This window comes from Callorhinchus milii, unplaced genomic scaffold, assembly GCF_018977255.1.
Source record: "Callorhinchus milii isolate IMCB2004 unplaced genomic scaffold, IMCB_Cmil_1.0 Scaffold5, whole genome shotgun sequence".
Classification (NCBI taxonomy): Eukaryota; Metazoa; Chordata; class Chondrichthyes; order Chimaeriformes; family Callorhinchidae; genus Callorhinchus; species Callorhinchus milii.
In genome coordinates this window covers 4,620,632-4,636,661 of record NW_024704746.1, presented here as the reverse complement: position 1 = coordinate 4,636,661, position 16,030 = coordinate 4,620,632, and the positions used below count along the sequence as shown (strand labels likewise).

The window sequence follows — 16,030 nt, the reverse complement described above, 5'->3', positions numbered from 1 at the left end:
GTGAGGCCGGGGCTGTGTGTGTGTGTGGGGGGGTCAGTGTGAGTGTGAGGCCGGGGCTGTGTGTGAGAGAGACCGGGGCTGTGTGTGTGAGGCCGGGGCTGTGTGTGTGTGTGAGTGTGAGGCCGGGGCTGTGTGTGTGAGGCCGGGGCTGTGTGTGTGTGTGAGTGTGAGGCCGGGGCTGTGTGTGTGAGGCCGGGGCTGTGTGTAGGGCCGGGGCTGTGTGTGTGTGTGAGGCCGGGGCTGTGTGTGTGTGGGGGGGTCAGTGTGAGTGTGAAGCCGGGCTGTGTGTGTGTGTGAGGCCGGGGCTGTGTGTGTGTGTGGGGGGGTCAGTGTGTGTGTAAGGCCGGGGCTGTGTGTGTGAGGCCGGGGCTGTGTGTGTGTGTGAGGCCGGGGCTGTGTGTGTGAGGCCGGGGCTGTGTATGAGGCGCTGAGGGGTACTGGTGGAGGTGAGTAGCCGCGGCCTGAGGTCAGGACTTCAGCTGAACACACACACACCCACACACTGACCCCCCCCCACACACACCCCCACACACACCTGCCACCTCACACACACTGACCCCACACACACACTGACCCCCACACACCACCCCACACACTGACCCCACACACACCCCCACACACTACCCCCACACACCCCACACGACCCCCACACACCACACACTGACCCCCCCACACACACACCCACACACACCCTCACACACACTGACCCCCCCCACACACACACTGACCCCCACACACACCCCCACACACTGACCCCCCCACACACACACACACCCACACACACCCTCACACACACTGACCCCCCCCACACACCCTCACACACACTGACCCCCCCACACACACCCTCACACACACTGACCCCCCCCACACACACACTGACCCTCCCCACACACCCTCACACACACTGACCCCCCCCCCCACACACCCTCACACACACTGACCCCCCCACACACACCCCCACAGACACTGACCCCCCCACACACCCCACACACTGACCCCCCCCCACACACACACCCACACACACTGACCCCCCCCACACACCCCACACACTGACCCCCCCCACACACACACACCCCACCCACACCCCCCACACACACACTGACCCCCCCACACAACACACACCCTCACACACACTGACCCCCCCCACACACACACCCACACACACCCTCACACACACTGACCCCCCCCCCACACACCCTCACACACACTGACCCCCCCACACACACCCTCACACACACTGCCCCCCCCCTACACACACACATCCCCACACACACTGACACACACCCTGACATACATACTGACACGCCCCCACACACATCCTCACACACACAATGACACACACCCCCACTACACACACTGAAACCCATACCCTCACACACACTGACACCCCCTTCACACCCCCACGCACACCTTCACACACACTGACACCCCACACACATATCCTAACACACACAGACACCCCCCACACACCCCCCCCACCACACACACACTAACACACACACCCTGACACACACACTGACACCCCCACATACATCCTGACACACACATACCCTAACACACACGCTGACATCCCCCCCCACACACACATACACCCCCACACACACCTTGACACACACCTTAAAACACACACTGACACACCCACCCTCACACACACTGACACCCACACACACACCCTAACACACACGTACCCTAACACACACTGACCCACACTGACACCCTCAATGACACACACTGACACAACAACAACAAGATTACATTTGTATGGCGCCTTTCATGTTGGGAGGACGTCCCAAGGCGCTGGACAGTATACAGCATTTCAGACCCGAGCTGGGGTTGGGGGGATATGGGAGGGGGGAAAAACCAATGGCATGGTCGGAGGGGAGGGTATTGAGGCGGGACTTGAAGGAGGCTAAGGAGGGGGCGAGGGGAATGGAGTTCCAGAGGTTGGGGGCAGAGTGGTTGTAGGCTCTCCCGCCAGTGGTGGGGTGGGTAGGTTCGGGGGACGTGGAGCCAGAGTCGGCTGAGCGGAGGGAACGGGCGGGTTGGTAGGGGGTTAGGAGGTCGCAGGGGTAGGGTGGGGCGAGGCCAAGGAGGGCTTTGTAGGTGAGGACCAGGATCTTGAACTGGATCCTCTGAAGGATAGGGAGCCAATGGAGTCGGGCGAGAGTGGGGGAGATGGGGTCACGGAGTTTGGTGCGGGAGAGGACGGGCTGCAGAGTTGTGGATTATCTGGATTAACCAGCCTGTGGAGGGAGGAGTTGGGAAGTTCGACAAGCAGGGCGTGTGTATAGTGTGACACACACACCCCAACACATACAATGACACCCCACACACACACACACACTGACACCTCCCCACCCCCCCACACACATACACCCCAACACACACACTGACACATACACCCCAATACACACACTGACACACCCACCCACACACACAACCTAACACACACCCTCACACACACTGATACCCCCCCCCAACCACACACACCCTCACACACACTGACACACACCCTCACACACTGAGACACACACCCACACAGACATACTGAGACACACACACACACTGAGACATACACCCTCACACACTGGGGGGGACACCCTCACAAACTGGGACACATATCCTGACATACACATTGCGACATATACACCCTCAGACAAACTCAGTCACACACACTCTCACATACGCAGGGATTCTCCGCACTCAGCTCCTGTTAACCCTGCAGGTCAACACCTCAACAGGGAGGGTGGTCCTGCTGGAGGGACGCATCCTGCTTACTCAAGTTCGGAAAGTATTAGACGCAGGTTGGCAAGAGCCAAGGCTTAGAGACCCAACAGTGTGTGTTGGGATAACTGCTGGAGTCTAATCAGTTAAAACTGCATAGCTTGCCATTGAGAGCACTGTCCGGTAAGCTTTCCCGCTGCCCACTGTTTACCCACTAGGGCTTTGGCTAGCAGGGTTAACAGGAGCTGAATGGGATGATCTCCTGCCCCCTGTGACGGGTCTGCCCTTCAAGGTTATGCCGATGAGCCAGGCTGGGCTGTCATCAGCAGTGCCCTGGAGTACTGTGGACCCATCGACCTCAGGAACCAGACTAGAGACCTTCATGGAGGACTGCCTCGATTCCAACATTCTGTTGCCGAGCATGTCACCTTGGAGCCAGTTCAACGAGACCCAAATTACCCCCAAAAACTCACTCTCTCCTCACTTCCCCCAATCTAACTGCACTCTCCCCTCACTCCCACCAATCTAACTCACTCTCTCCCCACCCCATTCCCCTAATCTAACCTCATTCTCACACATGTGTCCCTAAAGCAGGACCGCTGAAGCTGGTTGAAGCCCTGACTGCTGTCTGATGTGTGTGGCTGAGGGTTTGCCCACTGCCCCCCACGGCCAGCTCTCCCCACTGCGCTCTGAACTCTGACGGCTGCGAGGCACCGCAGTGCAGCTCGGTGAGTCTCCTTTGGAGTCACACACTGAACTTACCTGGGACGGCATGGGGGCTGTGTGCCGAGGATGTGTGGGGTGGGGGGTTGAGTGGGGTCTGTGTTTATGTGTGCAGGGGGGTGAGGGTGAGCTGCGTGTGCTGTGAGGGTGTGGGGCTGCATGCCGCGGGGGTGCGGTGGGGGTTGACTGTGTGTGTGGGGGGTGTATGAGTTGACTGTGTGTGCGGGGGCATGTGACTGTGTGTGTGGGAAGAGAAGAGTGACTGTGTGTGTGAGGAAAGGGGTGCCAGTGTGTATATGGGAGGAGAGGAGTGACTGTGTGTATGAGGGGGGAGAGGAAAGCAGGTGATGACCCCCTGAAGTGCTCACTAGAGGGCCTTGTTGACGTGCTGTATGTGTGGCAGGTGATGGATGAGGCACTGTGTGAGCTGATGTGCTGAGCCCTGGTGTGGAGTGTCACCATGCCTGTTCAGGCTCCTCAATGGACTGACTTCCTCTCGTGCCCAATCTGCTGCCGAACTTTCGATGAGAATGTACGCAAGCCCATCAGTCTGGGCTGTGGCCACACACTCTGCTCCATCTGCCTCAACAACCTCCACCGCAAAGCCTGTCCCTTCGACCACACAACCATCAACACACACATCGACAAGCTGCCCGTCAACTCCGCCCTACTGCAACTGGTGGGGGCTCAGGTCAGCAAGACATGTCCCCACTCACCCTGCCCCTTCTCACCCCCCCCCCTCACTTCACCCCTCATTCCCCCCTCACCTTGCCGCCTCCCACCCTCTCACCCCGCCTTCCCCTCCCATCCCGCCTTACCGCCCCCACCCTGCCTGTGGGGGTGTATGAGGCGTGGGGGTGTATTAGAGGTGGGTGTATGAGGGGTATTGATGATGTGTGTGGGGATATGAGGGGCTTGATGATGTGGGAGGGGTATGAGGGGGGTGATGCTGTGGGGTATGAGGGGGTTGGGGTGTGTGTGTGGGGGGGGGTATGAGGGGAGTGAGGTGGGGAGTGGGGGCTATATGAGGGGGCTGATGATGTGTGGAGTTATGAAGGGGGTGGGGGTCCCAATGGTGTTTGTGGGTGATTGTGTTATATACTGTGATGTGCAGGTGTCGGAGCTGCAGTGTGGGCTGGGGCCAGGGGCGGAGGCCAGCGGGCACTATGAGGTAGCCAGGAAGTGTGTGGAGGAGCTGGCGCTCTACCTGAAGCCGCTCAGTGGCACCCGAGGTAAGTGGGCCAACACCCACCCAAAAAGTCAGCACGGCACCCAAAAGGACGACATTGCTTCCAAATCAAATTGACAGACTTTACCCTGACAGATCCCGGACCCCGCCTAACAGACCCCGCCCTGACAGAACCCGCCCTGACAGACTCCACCTTGCCCAACATACTCCACCCCTGACAAGCTCCGTTGCAACAGGCTCCGCTTCACACCGACATGCTTTGCCGCGTCAGATTCCTTCCTGTGTGTGGTTACAGGTACGGGCCCCGGTGCTGGTGCAGGAACACAGAGCGCACTTAGCCGGCCGGTGCAGCGGAAGTTGGTGACACTGCTGCACTGCCAGCTGGTGGAGGAGGAGGGCCGGGCTCGTGCTATGCGGGCGGCACGGTCACTGGGCGAGAGAACCGTCACCGAACTCATCCTCCAACACCAGAACCCGCAGCAACTCTCAGCCAACCTGTGGGCAGCCGTGAGGGCCAGGGGCTGTCAGTTCCTGGGACCAGGTACAGCGCAGCGCAGGCCAGGACAGCGCAGCCCAGGCCGGGACAGCCCAGGCCGGGACAGCCCAGGCCGGGACAGCGTTGCCCAGGGTCGCGCAACGTGGATCTCTCTCAGTCACTGGGTGATAGTCTCTCACTGTCTGATGGGGTGTCTGTGTGCCCAGCGATGCAGGAGGAGGCTGTGAAGCTGGTGCTTTTGGCCCTGGAGGACGGCTCGGCGTTGTGCAGGAAGGTGTTGGTGCTGTTTGCTGTACAGAGGCTGGAGCCTCGCTTCCCACAGCCTCGAAAACCAGCATCGGCCACGTGGTGCAGCTCCTGTACCGGGCCTCCTGCTTCCAGGTCAGTACGTGGGCGGGGTGGGGGGCTCGGCTGGGGGAGGTGGGGGACACAGGTGGAGGAGCGGGCCGGGGTGGGGGCAGGGAGGTGACTGTACAGTCGAGCCCTGCTCTGGCGCAGGCGGTAACTGTATGGCTGTCGTGGCTGTAGGTTACCAAGCGGGATGAGGACTCCTCGCTGATGCAGCTGAAGGAGGAATTCCGTGTGTATGAGGCTCTGCGGCGTGAGCACGACTCGCAGATTGTTCAGATCGCCATGGAAGCCGGCCTCCGCATTGCCCCCGACCAGTGGTCCTCTCTGCTGTACGGAGACCTCTCCCACAAGTCCCACATGCAGTCCATCATAGACAAGGTGAGACAGCAGCCTGGTAAATGTTTTACGTTTTTGAACGATCACAGGTTCTTTCAAACGCATAGTCCCTCCATTTCGCAGTAAATCCGGTGAAGCGCTTTGAAACGTCCTTCATACGTGATAAGGTGCAATACCAAATGCAAGTGTTATTCTCTGACTTTCCTATTACAAGTAGCTTTTCTGTTCCAATCAAGTTGGTGGTGACCACATGCTCTTTAGGCCTGGCCATTGATGCAGTAACTTTGCACTGGAGTCAGCTTACACTATGTGATTCCAAGTCCTGATGTGGGGCTTGAACCCACAACCTTCTCACTTAGAGGAGAGAGTGCTACCACTGTGCCAGGCTGACACAATGGGCATGTCTATTTGCCAAAAAGAGCCGGGGGTTGGGGCCCGGGTGTTCTGAGGGCTGGGGGCTGAAGTGGGGGGGTTAGAGCTAGCGGCTGGGGTCAGGGCTGGCAGAGGGCATTCACTGCTCTCTCATCAGTTGCAGACGCCAGCCTCCTTTGCTCAGAGTGTACAGGAGCTGACCATTGCCCTGCAGCGCACGGGAGACCCGGCCAATCTCACCCAACTCCGACCCCACCTGGAGAGACTGGCAAACATCGATCCAAGTCCAGGTACTGCCAGTCACTGTCCCCGTCTCTCCCCCCTCCCGCGCGCGCGCTCACACACGCGTACCGTGCCCAGGGCTGCCCCAAGCGGCCCTTCACACACACACACACACACACACACAGTGCCCAGGGCTGCCCCGAGCTGCCCTTCACACACACACACACAAACACACATTACAGTGCCCAGCACTCCCTCTCTCAACCTGGGGATTGGGGGGGTTAGGGACCACTCTAACACTTGTTTGTGTGATGAACAGAGGTGCGGGGACTGAGCTGGGAGCAGCTGGAGGCTGGTCTGGTGGCTGTGAAGACGGTGGTGCAGGGTCTGGGGGACTTCATCCTCAACCACAGCAAGAGAGCCACAGACCCCCAGCAGGTAATGGGCAGGGGAGGGGGTTTGGGGAGGAAACTGGGGGAAGGGGTTGGGCAGGGGGTTGAGGTTGGGGAGGGGGCTGGGGGTTGGTGATGACAGGGCGTCAGGCTGAGCTGGTGTGTTGTGTTGGCACAGCCTGCCCAGAGCAGCAAGTACAAGACCAGTGTGTGCCGGGACCTGCGGCAGGGCGGGGGCTGCCCGCGCGGAGTCAGCTGTACCTTCGCTCATTCACAGGAGGAGCTGGAGAGGTGAGTGTTAGCGTGTGGCTGGCACGTGCTGGTAGTGCGCGGTGCGGCTGGCGTGCGCGGTGCAGTTGGCGTACGCTGACGGTGTGTGTGACATGCCCACAGGTTTCGGGTGAGGACCAGGCGGGGTACTGTGTGCCGGCTGGCTGCCCCCCCGACAGCCCTGGCCCCGCCCAGCTCTGGACCGCCCCACAGCACGGTTACCCCCAGCAACGACAGCCATAATATCGGCTCCCACGGCAATGATGGCAACTGTGATGGAAATCTGGAGCTGAGCATTAGCCCCACGTGAGCTCCATCCCCTCCCCACCGACACACATTGTACCGCCTGCACTCACACCGTCACACCCCATCACCACACACACACACACGCGGACTGCCCCCTCCGCCTCATACACACACACCCCACACACGAACCATCCCGACACTCACCAATCCCCCCCACTACACATGGTCATGGTTGGCAGTCAAGGTTCCGGACTGGCTCACTGATGTAGAGTATGCATCCATGGATGGTGATGCTGTCAGCGTCTGAGGTGTTGAGACGCTCATGGGAGTCAATCAGGAGAGCCTCGGTCTTGTCAACGTTCAACTGTAGAAAGTTAGCTCTCATCCAGGACTTGATTATTATTATTGATGTCTGACAGACATTCTGTCAGGACAGCAGTGGTCCTGAAGTCGAAGGTGGAAGCAGAAAGATAGAGTTGAGTGTCATCTGCATACATGTGGAAGTTCACCCCATGTCTGCGGATGATATCCCTGAGCGATAGCATATAGATATTAAAGAGGAGGGAACCAAGGACAGAGCCCTGAGGAACGTCGCAGGAGACGGTGTGAGTACTGGAGGAGAAACCATTCGTGGATACAAGGTGGAGATAATGGGTAACAGTGAAACCAGGCAAGGACAGAACCGTGAAGGTAGAGTTGAGAGGATAGGTAGTGGAGGAGGATAGAGTGATCAACAGAATCGAAGGTGGAAGAAATATTGTGAAGGACGTGGAGACAAAGAGAACCCTGGTCACAAATGGACAGATATCAATCATAATTTTGACCAGGCTGTCGGAAACCTGATTGGAGAGGTTCAAGCAAGGAATGGTGGGTTAGGAAAGTGCAAAGCTGGGATACAACGACTCGTTCCATGACCTAGGAAAGGAAGGTTGAAGATGGGACGGTAGTTAGAGAACAGATACGGGTCAAGTGAAGGTTTTTTGAGGATGAGAGTGATGACAGCTGTGTTTAAGGGGATGGCAACAGTGCCAGTGGATAGAGAGAGGTTCATGGTAACCCTGTGTCTCACACACACCCCAACCCGTGTCTCACATGCACCACCCTGCGTCTCACACACACCACACTGTGTCACATACACACCTTGTGTCACTCAGACGGTGCAGTGATGGTTGCGGAGTAATGCCTGTTTCTGTGTCCCAGCAGAGTGGAAATGCCAGCCAAGCGCTCGCTGGGGGCCGTGCCGCCGAGCATTCAGTCCCGAGTGGCACCTGACCTGCCCCCTGTGCCAGCCTCCAAGCACACACAACTGGTACCTCGGGGGTCACACATGTACCCCCCCGCACACCAGCCAGATGTTTACTACCAGGACCTCCGAGGCGCTGCACAGCAGCCAGACGTTTACTACCAGGACCTCCGAGGTTCTGCACAGCAGCCAGATGTTTACTACCAGGACCCGCGCGGTTCCACTGCTCCCTACAAACCAGCGGCCTATCACCCCAGTATGCAATCCCTGCACTCTGAATGTGACTGCAACTCTAGCACTCCCCATCGCCACCACTGGGGGCAGTATTGTCAGCTCTCACACTCCCAATTGCCACCACTGGGTGCAGTGTTTACAGCTCTTGCACTCCCCATCACCACCACTAGGGGCAGTCAAGATGATTCTGAATTAGACTCCAGTCTGTAACTCACTCCAAGGACCTATTATTCTATAGAGTGACCAAAAAGTTGTGATATGTACCCTAATGTCTAAAACAAATTCTTGACAACTTATTAGATACTGTAATGGTATCATGACTTTTTGGTCACCCTCTATATATAACCCACCCCAAACCCCTGTATTAGTAATTGTGAGCATGGAGTGACTTACTGTAGGTAGTGTAGTGACTGATTTTTTTTGATCTAACACATGCGGAAACCCATTACTATGCTTAAAAAGAGTATCCAAACTAAGCTGAGAATTCCATGCATTCCACCCACACATGGAAATCCAAGATAGATTGTTAGAATGGAATTCATACTCTTTTCTCTGAAGGGATGCATCCTGCTTACCTAATTCCAAAACTTATTAGGCGCAGGTTGGCAAGAACCAAGGCTTGGGGACCCATGAGTATGTGATGGGATAACTGCTGTAGTCTAACCAGTTAAAACTGCATAGCTTGCCATTAATATCGCTGTCCGGCAAGCTTTCCCGCTGCTTGTTCAGCTAGGACCACCCAATCTAGTAGGGCTTTGGCTTGCAGGGTTAACGGAAGTTGAGTTGGTTGACTCCCTGTCCCAGTGATTGGTCTGCCCTTTCAGGTCCTGCTGATGAGCCAGGCTGGGCTGTGCTGTTAGCAGCGCCCTGGAATATTGCAGATCCGCCTGGCTCAGGAACCGGACTAGAGACCGCCACAGAAGGCTGGCGCGATTCCGAAATTCCGTTACCAAGCATGTCACCTTGGAACCAGCTCAGCTCCAAGGAGACTGCTTACCTCCCACCCACCGCCCCCCCAGCCCCGGAGAATAGTTGTAGAGACTGACTGTGGGGGTAATGTCACTGTAAGGGTGTATTGACTGTGTGGAGGTAACTAGAGGTGCAGTGACTGATTGTGGTGGTGTAGTGACTGCGTATTTCTCTCTGTAGGCCTGTATTACCCCCCCGCCTCGGGGCCACTCACGGCCTATGTACCACATTACCGGGGGCCGAGCAGCATGGCAGAGCCTGGCTACCGGGACCAGTATGTGGCTTACACGGACAGGATGGGCAGCGCACCGTACCCGCTGGCTCCCCCATACCCCCTGCCACAGCCCCTCCCCCCACACTGTCAGGAGCACCGAGCATACCCGGCTCCCACTCCCTACCCCAGTGAGGACATCCAACACCCAGTCTCCCGCTACCGGCCGGAGCCCAGGGACCCCTACACTCATGACAATTACTACACTGGGACCAGCCCACACCACCGGCACCTGAGACCACACTATAGGGTATGTGACTGTGTGTGATGGTATGTTTCACTGTGTGTCGGGTATGTCAGATTGTGTCACTGCGTGTGAGGATGTGTGTCACTGTATAAGAATGTGTATCACTGTGTGAGTGTGTGTGTCACTGTCTGATTGTGTGTGTGAGGGTGTGTGACGATGTGTCACTGTGTCAGTGTGAGTTACGGTGTGTGTGATGGTGTGTCACACTGTGTGAGGGTGTGTGTCACTGTGTGAAGGTGTGTGTGTCACAGTGTGTGATGGTGTGTGTGACTGTGTGTGAGGATGTGTGTGTCAGTATGTGTGACGGTGTGTGTCACTGTGTGTAGGACCCCCATGGACGGACACCCTCTCTGGACTATCTTCACCGTCGCAGGAATGAGCTGATGGCTCAACTCAAGGAGCGTCGCAGTGTCTCACCCCCATCCTTCCCCTTGGCCACATATCCCCAGGTCAGTGCCTGTCTGTCTGTCCCCAAAGTCTGTTCGCCAGCTCCAGCCTCCCCCCTACTGTCCCACACTCTGCCTGTGCTGTGTGGTGAGATAGTGAGGGTGCGTGTGGTTAGGCAGTGATTGACGGTGTATATGGTTAGGCAGTGACTGAGGGTGTGTATGGTTAAGCAGTGAGGTTGTGAGGTTTAGGTCAGGTTTGTCTGGGGACACGGTGCTGAGGAGCATTGTGATGCTCATTACCACTAATGCTGATCGTAGATGTGATTTGGACAGACATGTGAGAACTCACTTCCAGCCTTGCACCCTCTGGAACTCCAACCCGCATTCCCTCCACCTCGCCCCCTCCCCTGCCTCCTTCAAGACCAATCTCAAGACCTTCCTCTTTGACTGTGCCTTTGGTCACCCTCCTTCCCCTCTGCCCGCCACCCTTATCGATCCTGACCATCAGCTCGGGTCCGAAACCCTGATTGTCCGGCGCCTTGGGAGTCCTTTTGTCGTTGTTGTTGTTTACTATCAAACACTCTTAACCAACCATACCTGTAACATCTGTTGAAGGAGGTTCACAGGACCACAGGATCTTGTCAAATCACTGCTATTTATCCTAACCTTTACTTCAGCCTGAAACCTGCGCTGATAATGAGTGAACGCAGTGGGTCTCATGCCGTGTGTGTCAGTGGGTCTCACGCTGTGTGTGTGCTCAGTGTGCAGATGATGATGTGAAAGCCAACAGCCATTATAAGGCCCACGAGTACTCGCCCTGGTCATGTGACACCATCGGATCGTATATCGGCGGCAAAGACAGTCATCCCAAGGAGATGGTGCCCGTCGCCGTGACCATGGTGAGGCTCACTCAGACTCGTTCTCTCACTCACTCGGACTTGGAGAGGGCAGGGGGAAGAGAGTGGGGGCATGGGTCACATTGTTCAGTCTCTGCCGGTTGACCAGAATGTTTAATCCCCACAGAATCTCCCCTCCCCCATCCCAAGTCTCTCGTTGGTGGCCTCTGCTCCCTGGATCTCTGCCTCAGGCCTCCTGTCTCGCTCCCTCTTTGCTCATCTTCAAATCACAACTGAAGACTTTCCTCTTCAACCGTCAACCGTGGCTTTGCTCCCCTCCCCTCACTGTCCACAGCTCGGCCTCAGGTCACACTGTCCTTTGTCAGCCGGGAGACGTTGTGTAAGTTTCCGTTGTTGTTGTTGTCAGGACGCTGAGAGCCGGGCTGCAGGGGAGGGGCCTCGAGCCCCTGCCGAGGGGAGAGAGGAGGATCCCATCATCCCCTTCGGGGAGTTGCCCACCGTCTCCAGGTTCGGGGCCATTGCCCGCACCTCCAAACCCAGCTACCAGCCCGGCCCGGGCACTGCCAATGTCAGCTACCAGCCCGGCCAAGGCCTCCCCACCACACACACCAGCACTGCAGGTACGTACATCACCACTCACTGCCCCCCTCACTGTCTATGAGACGGGTTAGCAGCCAGTGTCCATGGTAACCGCTGTCTCTCGCTCACTGAGCTGTGAATCTCTCCACAGATTACAGTGCGTATAGGAGCCACGCTGGGTGGGGTGCCACCCCCACCCCCACCCCCACTCAGGGGCATCTCGTTGAAAGGTGAGGAAATTATTTCTTGTGATCCAGGTAGGCGGGAAGGTAACTGGAATCTCCTCGGAGATGAACTGGCTCCAAGGTAACATGCCTCGCAACGAATGTTGGAATTGAGCCAGCCCTCTGTGACGGTCTCCCGTCCGGTTCCTGAACCAGGCAGGTCTGCAGTATTCCAGCAGCAGGAAAGCTTGCAAGACGGTGCTCTCAATGGCTAGCTATGCGGTTTTAGCTGGTTAGACTCCAACAGATAACCCAATGCACACTCTGAGGTCCCCAGCCTTGGCTCTTGGTAAACTGCACCTAATACTTTACGGAATTAGGTAAGCAGGATGCGTTCCTCCAGGGAGAGAGCGCTCAATCCATCCTAACAATCTATCTCTGGAATCTCCATGTGTAGGTGGGATGCATGGAATTCTCAGTTTGGTTTGGCTTGTGACAGGCATGTACTCTGTACAGGGAGAGGCTGTGTGTGACTGACACGTCAGCTCAAACACACCAACACGTAACACGTAACGATAGGCAGCGGCTCAGACTGGAGCTCCAGTATGTCAACCAACAGATCAGCCAACATCAGCTGGAGGTACGTGACAAGTTCCATCTCTCACACACACACTCCTCCTCCCCCCACCCCACACACACACACTCACTCACGCATTGATACAGTCTGATATCAGTGACGTCTGGAGTCCTATAGCTTAGTGGTTAGAGCACTTGCCTCGAGAGCGCATTCCCAGGCAGGATGAAACGTTGGGCAGGTTTCCTTACTTCAGTCATACTGCCCCCACCCTCTGGAACTCCATCCCACAGTCCTTCTGCCTCGCCCCTTACCTTGCCTCCTTCAAGACCAGTCTCTATACCTTCCTCTTCGTCAATGCCTTCCGCTACCCTCCTTCTACCCTGCCCTCCCCGATCCCGACACCCCACTCGTGTCCGAAACACTGATTGTCTCCCGACGTGAAAGGCGCTATATAAATGTACTTTGGTTTTTCTATATAGTCTGATAGTAACATTGAGCATTGTATATATTAACAGTGACACCTCTATATGGCCTGACACTAACAGAGACTCCTCCATATGGTCTGATATTAACAGAGACACCTCCGTGTTGATGTCGGGAGTCTGTTAGGGTGTAATGGAAGGTTATGGGGCTGTGTTGATGGGAGGTTATGGGGCTGTGTTGGTGAGTTGGGGTGTAATGGGAGGGTGCTGTGGTGCCGGTCTGTGTTGATGGGTGTTGCCCGGTTGGTTTCAGGTTGCCGGGGAGCCGGTGTTGTGGCAGAGGGAGGCACTGGGTTGGCAGCCGACCGGACCCTCCCCGCTCCTGTCCCGCCAGCAGCTGAGCCGTGAGCTGTACCACGTGGAGCGAGAAATCGGCAAACGCACGCAGGAGCTGGAGCCGGTGAGCAGTCAGCGCTCACACAGCGGGTAGTGGGAGAAGCCGCGGTGGGAAAGGTAGTGAGAGGGAGCACAGTGACGAAGGCAATGAAGGGGCTGCAGTGGGAGGGGGCCACAGTGGGAAGGGCAATGTGAGGGGCAGTAGGGGTGGCTGTAGTGGGCGGGTCTGTGATGGGAAGGGCAGTGGGAGGGGCTGCTGTAACCCTGTGTGTATTCCCAGCAGAGACGGGCATTGCTGGACGTACAGTGCAGAGCCACAGAGAACGTCCCCGAGCTCCAACCACATGGCAACCAGGACTCTCAGCCCCGTCCCCACAGGTCAGTCCCGCTTCTACCGGGCACCCCCGCCCTGCAGCTTAACTGGCTCCAAGGTGCCATGCTTGGCAATGGAATGTCGGAATCAAGCAGCCCTCTGTGACGGTCTCTAGTCCAGTTCCTAAGCCATGCGGACGCGCAGTATACCAGGGCACTGCTGATGGCAGCACAGCCCAGAGGAGCCATCCCACTCAGCTCCTGTTAACCCTGCAAACCAAAGCTCTAACGGGTAGAGCGATCCTAGTTCAACAAGCAGCGGGAAAGCTCGTCAGACAGCAATATCAATGGCAAGCTATGTGATTTTAGCTGGTTAGACTCCAGCAGTTACCCCCTTGGCTCTTGCCAATCTGTGCCTAATACTCTCCAGAATTAGGTAAGGAGGACATGTCCTTCCAGGGAGAGAGTTGCGCATTCCTTTCCAGACTCGGGTAATTTTCATGTGTTGGTGGCGTAGAGGGAATTCGTAAAGCACGGTGATGGGTTTCACTGGCTCACAGAGCTGTGCTGCCACCTGCTGATTCAACACATACACTCACGACCTCTCACACACTCCTTGCCAGTTTTAGCTGGTTAACTCCAGCAGTTACCCCTAACGCACACTCTGGGGTCCCAAAGCCTTGTTTCTTGCCAACCTAAGCCTAACTCTCCGGAATTAGGTAAGCAGGATGCGTCCATTGCAACAATCCAACAATCTCTGGAATTTCCATGTGTAGGTGGGAATGCATGGAATTCTCAGCTTGGTTTGGATACTCCACCATATTTGGATAAGTATGGTGATAGGTTTCCGCATGTGTCAGATACCTGGCTAACCAAAAACAAAGTGCTCCAAGATGTTCCTCTGTGTGAAGGGCGCAATATAAATACTAATTACTGTGTGATGGGCAGGCCCTGTGTTTCTGATGCTTTGCTCTTGTTACTGCAGTGAGGGGTCGATGGTGGCAGAGCTGAGTTTCATCGCTGAGAGGACAGTGAGTGCCCTGACGCTGGTGACAGACAGTGAGAGTGGAGAACGCTGTCACAGCCATCACAATGGGGCCTCACCCACGCCATCGCCTGTGCCCGCCCAGCAGCCTGGCACACAGCAGCCGTGGGCGGACAGTGTTCGGCCTCCACCCCGCGGACTCCAGCTTTCACTAACTGTAGGAGCTGTGTGCGCGGAGGCTCATAGTGAGGTCTCCCACCCCCTGATTGCTGAGTAATCTGCTGACAACACCTCACCTTGTAACCAACCTGTCACAGCCGTGCCAGACGCTTTTCCACTGAGTGGAAACAACTGACAGGACTCTCCCGACCTCTGCCCCTCCCACATCCCCCCCCCAAACCCTAACCCTCCGCTGGCTTCTACCCCTCCCCTGGTTGCTCCCCCCTAATTGCTTCCCTCTAGTTGCTCTGCCCCCATTGCTCCGCCCCGATTTATTTCTCTCCCCCATTGCTCTCGCCTCCTCCATTGCTGTTCCCCCCCCCCTTCCCAATCAAAGCCCCCAGTGTTGGCCGCTGTATGTAAGCTGAGCATGGAGCGAGCGCCAGGCTGGGTAGGTTTGGGCAGCTGTGGCTCACGTATCTTTCACATTGAATGTGCCCCGGAGCCTGGCTGCCCGGCCCCCCGCCCCCCCCCGCAGGCTGCTTGGATTTCGAGCGTTGTTGTAGGGGAGGGTCGTCATTTTTAATTATCTGATATAAATGAACCTTTTATTTTAAAAGAAATAGTTCTCGCTGCTTGAAGTGAGGAGGAGCCAGCGAGGCAGCGCACAGCCCAGCAACATGGTGCCAGGCCAGAAAGTCAGCCGCGTGATGTACCTGAAACTCACTGCTGAGGCAGCTCAGCCCGGCCAGGCTAAGGCCAGCCTGGCTCATCGGCAGTGGGCATAGCTGGGTGTTAGTGGAGCTAGGTGTGGCTGGGTGTAGGTGATTTTGCTGGATGTAAGTGGGCGTGGCTGGGTGTAGGTCAGTGTGGCTGGGTGTAGGTGGATGTGGCTGGGTGTAGTT

At 56.7% G+C, this 16,030-nt stretch overlaps 1 protein-coding gene across 1 annotated transcript; it reads left to right on the top strand.

Moving 5' to 3' along the window:
* Nucleotides 1–377: 377 nt before the first annotated feature.
* Nucleotides 378–15,759, top strand: LOC103184754 (roquin-1). Its single transcript, XM_042335096.1, is given in 22 exon segments — nt 378–446; nt 3,316–3,452; nt 3,851–4,138; nt 4,562–4,679; nt 4,932–5,177; nt 5,339–5,452; nt 5,455–5,513; nt 5,661–5,861; nt 6,349–6,481; nt 6,733–6,851; nt 6,984–7,096; nt 7,199–7,381; nt 8,525–8,820; nt 9,948–10,288; nt 10,612–10,734; nt 11,436–11,573; nt 11,938–12,151; nt 12,262–12,340; nt 12,791–12,914; nt 13,587–13,733; nt 13,950–14,047; nt 14,967–15,759. Coding segments are annotated over 20 exon segments (3,354 nt in total). The 5' UTR covers nt 378–446; nt 3,316–3,452; nt 3,851–3,907; the 3' UTR covers nt 15,244–15,759.
* Nucleotides 15,760–16,030: the final 271 nt, after the last annotated feature.